General features: G+C 35.3%; 1 protein-coding gene across 1 annotated transcript; it reads left to right on the top strand.

Moving 5' to 3' along the window:
• The first annotated feature begins 405 nt into the window (after positions 1-405).
• Positions 406-3,553, top strand: LOC127137136 (uncharacterized). Its single transcript, XM_051063620.1, has 5 exons — positions 406-414; positions 511-694; positions 805-1,448; positions 1,506-1,758; positions 1,998-3,553. The coding sequence occupies exons 1-5, from the start codon at positions 406-408 to the stop codon at positions 3,551-3,553; spliced, it is 2,646 nt and encodes an 881-aa protein (XP_050919577.1).
• Positions 3,554-4,397: the final 844 nt, after the last annotated feature.

The raw sequence follows: 4,397 nt of genomic DNA, 5'->3' as shown, positions 1-4,397 counted from the left end.
CAGGAAAATCAACAGCTGCACCAAAATGTAGTTCACAAATTACAGAAAATGCTCCATCAGTTTAATCCTTTTGTAATTAGGTTCAAACAACTTTCAATACTTTCAAATATCAATGAATGCAGCCTCATACTTAAGGAGCGTCTAAGTAATCACCATCAATATAATCTTCCAACTGCTGAACAAGTTGGGACAATTATTGTTGGATGTGATGCAGATTCTATGGATTATGGAAGGGATGTTAATGTCATTCGTTGTGATGGAAATCTCAAGAAAGTTCAAGAGACAAAGGGATATTAGGATCCTTTGCAATACCCTGTATTGTTTCCATTTGGGACGCATGGTTGGGACATCAACAAAACAAATTTCAATGGATGAAGAGTGTCATGTCGAGCATATTACAGTTACATGCTTCAGGTAAATTTGGATTAATTTTAGTAGATAATCTACTTAGCTAAGTTTTGTTTAAAAAACTTTACATTTAACACCGACATTTTTTTCAATCAACTGTAGATTCGCCCAAATGATCAATCAATGTTGTTAAATGCGGGTCGACTGTTGCAACAATATGTTGTAGACAATTATGTCAAAATTGAATCAGGGAGATTAAGGTGGATTAAAGAGCACCAAAGTGATATACGTTCTGAATTGTACCAAGGTTTACATGATGCTTTGCATGTTGGTGAAACTAATGCAGGTACAAATTCATATAGCATAAATATACAGTTTTAGATTAATAATTAGTTGAATTTCAAATGCTAATAATTCATATATTCTAATACTAATGCATTTCATGAATCATCGTAGAGAACATTGGAAAAAGAACAATATTGCCATCACCATTTATTGGCGGTCGTCGAGACATGACACAACGTTATGAAGATGGCATGGCTATTGTTCTTAATGGCGGTAAACCAAATATTTTTCTAACAATGACATGCAATCTTTCTTGGAGTGAGATAACATCAGAACTTTTGCCTTTTCAAACACCACAAGATCGTCCAGAATTGCTAACAAGAATATTTCGTTCGAAATTTGAAAAATTGAAGGACGATGTTATTAATAAAGGAGTCTTGGGTAAAGTTAAAAGCTACATGTATGTCACTGAATTTCAAAAGCGAGGACTGCCGCATGTGTATATGTTGTTGGTCTTAGAAAGTAACGATAAGTTGCGTGACCCAAAAGATTATGATAGTATGGTAAGAGCAGAAATACCTAAATTAGAATGTGAACCACAGTTGTATGAAGCTGTTGTAAGACATATGATCCACGGACCTTGCGGCATAATCAACCGAAAGTCTCTATGTATGAAAGACGGACATTGTAAAAAAAGGTATCCCAAACATTTCTTGGATGAAACACGTCAAGGCACTGACTCATATCCCGAGTATAGGAGAAGGTTTGATGAGTCTGTATCGTTAGGTAGAGATAGGTCTATTGATAATAGATGGGTGGTTCCTTATAACCCTTGGTTACTGTTAAAGTATGACTGTCACATCAATGTATAGATTTGCAGTAGCATTAAAAGTATCAAGTATCTATACAAATATGTGTACAAGGGCCCTGATCGTGTGGCTATGGAGGTTCATAAAGGATCATACATGGATGAAGTTCAGCAAGATGGATTTGTGCTCCCGAGGCATTATGGAAAATATTTCGATTCACTTTTTACTGATTATATCCTTCGGTTGAAAGATTGCAGATCCACTTGCCGAACCGCCATCAAGTGCGCTTTTATGATCATCAGCAAATTGCAGATGTGTTAAATAATGAACGCAACTCCAAAACAATGCTCACACAATTCTTTGCATTGAATCTACGAGATCCACAAGCCAGAAAGTATCTGTATAGAAAGATTCCAGAGCATTATTGTTGGAACAAGCGGGATATGGAATGACATCGTAGGCGATCAACAAGAAAAGTTATCAGGAGAATCTATACGGTATCACCTTCGGAGATAGATAAGTTTTACTTGCGAATATTGTTATCGCATGTCACAGGTCCAACCAGTTGGGAATATCTTCTTACAAATAATGGCATCACTTTCAGTACATTCAAAAAATCAGCCGAGGATAGGGGATTTCTAGAGACTGATCATAGTATTCGTGGTTGTCTGGTTGAGGCTACGAGTCTCCGAATGCCATATGCTTTACGAAGGTTATTCGTGACGATTTTAATATTTTGTGAACCTACTGATGTTAGAGGCCTTTGGAATGAGTTTTTTACACATATGGTAGAGGATTATCAAACAGCTAACAATGTTGTGGAATCATACTTAACTAATATGTTGTTGAAGGACTTGAATGAACTCCTAAACCTGCACGGTAAAAAGATTGAAGATTATGATCTCCCATATTTACCCCCTAATACAATAGACAGAGGTGCAGTTCCAAGTATCAAAGAAGAGGAGTTAGCGATCGATATCCCCAATGAAGATATTGAATCTATTGCTAACTTAAATAATGATCAAATGATTGCATTAAACACCATTATGAATGTAATTGTTCAAAAACACAGTGGGGTATTTTTTGTTGATGGTCCAGGAGGAACAAGTAAAACATTCCTTTATAGAACATTAATGGCAAGTTTAAGAAGTAGAGGAGAAATTGTCTTAGCAACTGCATCATCTGGTATAGCTGCAACATTGTTACCCGGTGGTAGGACTGCACACTCTCGATTTAAGATACCTATTGATATACAACCGAGTTCCATTTGTGGTATTCAAAAGCAAAAGGATCTTGCAAATCTCATTAGAGTTGCTGCCGCAATAATTTGGGATGAAGCACCAATGACAAATAAAAATTGTTTGGAAGCCTTAGATCGATCATTACAAGACATTTGTAGCAACAATGCTCAATTTGGTGGAAAAGTTCTGATCATGGGGGGGGGGGATTTTCGTCAAGTTCTTCCTGTTGTAAGAAAAGGTACTAAGGCACAAATGATTTCAGCGTGTATTGTTCAGTCTCATTTATGGAATCATACCAAGATTTTGCCTTTGCGTCACAATATGGGATCATTGCATGATCAAGAGTTTGCAGAATTTCTTATTCGCATTGGTGATGGTGTTGAACCTACCAAACTAGATGACATGGTGAGGTTACCTTTACATATTGCAATCCCATGGGAAGGTGAACATTCCATACAAGTACTTATCCAACATATTTTTCCTAATTTAGAATTGCATGGTTGGGATGCCCCATATATGGTACAAAGAGTTATTTTGACACCAACAAATGATGATGTCCAAAAATTGAATGATATGATTATTGATCAGTTTCCAGGAGAAGAACATAATTTGTTATCGTTTGACGAGGTTGAAGGAGATAATCATAATTTACACCAGCAAGAATTCTTAAACTCAATTGCACAAGGTAGTTTGCCACCACATATTCTAAAGATAAAAAAGGGTGCACCATTGATTTTGTTACGAAATCTAGATCCTAGATATGGATTGTGTAATGGGACCTGGTTATTATGTCGTGGTTTATTTATGAATATGTTGAATGTGGAAATCTTGACAGGAAGCAACACAGGAAAACGTGCTTTTTTTGCCTAGAATTAAAATAAAAACATCTGCAAGTGATGGTCTGCCTTTTGTTCTTAGTAGAAAGCAGTTTCCTGTGCGACTAAGTTTTGCAATTACAATAAATAAATCACAAGGACAAAACATTCCAAATGTTGGAATATATCTTCCACGACATGTTTATAGTTATGGACAGTTATATGTGGCTTTATCCAGGGGTGTTTCAACAGACTACAACAAGAGTTTTAACCAGGGAAGGAAAATTGAAAGGAGAAGATGGTGACTACAAAAAAAATGTAGTCTACAAACAAATTCTTTTATCGCACCCGTAGGTATTTATTAAGTACATTGAAAAAATTGCTCACATGTAGATATTTATATCATAGATAGATAGTAACTAAATATAATTTTCTTTTGCTTTAATATACAGCCAAACTAGAACACGATGAAATCTTTCAATTATGTAAGGAGTTGAGACGAAAGAATGTTGAAACTTGCTTCAACATGAAAGTAAGTTATACTTAATCATTTATTTTATGCTTTTATGTTAGATATAAATGGGGTGATAGTTATTCTCACTATTCTTATGCAATAAATTTTAGATAACATACTTTGAAGATAAATGGAACACATGGAAGGATGAACAAAGTATTTCATCCATCGACAAACTCGACAATAAGGTGTATTTATCTTTTTCGTAATACGTATAAAAAAAATTCTTGCACTTTCATCACTCTTTCAGTAACATTTTTATCATCCTCATTGAAACAGGTCAAACGTTTGAAAATTTACTCCATCGGTTGGAGGTCCACGGTGATAACAGATAAAACACAACTTTGGAAAATGGTGAAAAGAGAAATAATATCTCAAAAGATGG

Source organism: Lathyrus oleraceus, chromosome 4 (assembly GCF_024323335.1).
Source record: "Lathyrus oleraceus cultivar Zhongwan6 chromosome 4, CAAS_Psat_ZW6_1.0, whole genome shotgun sequence".
In the NCBI taxonomy this organism is placed as follows: Eukaryota; Viridiplantae; Streptophyta; class Magnoliopsida; order Fabales; family Fabaceae; genus Lathyrus; species Lathyrus oleraceus.
The sequence above is the reverse complement of the archived record's forward strand: the minus strand, read 5'-3'. Positions and strand labels throughout refer to the sequence as shown.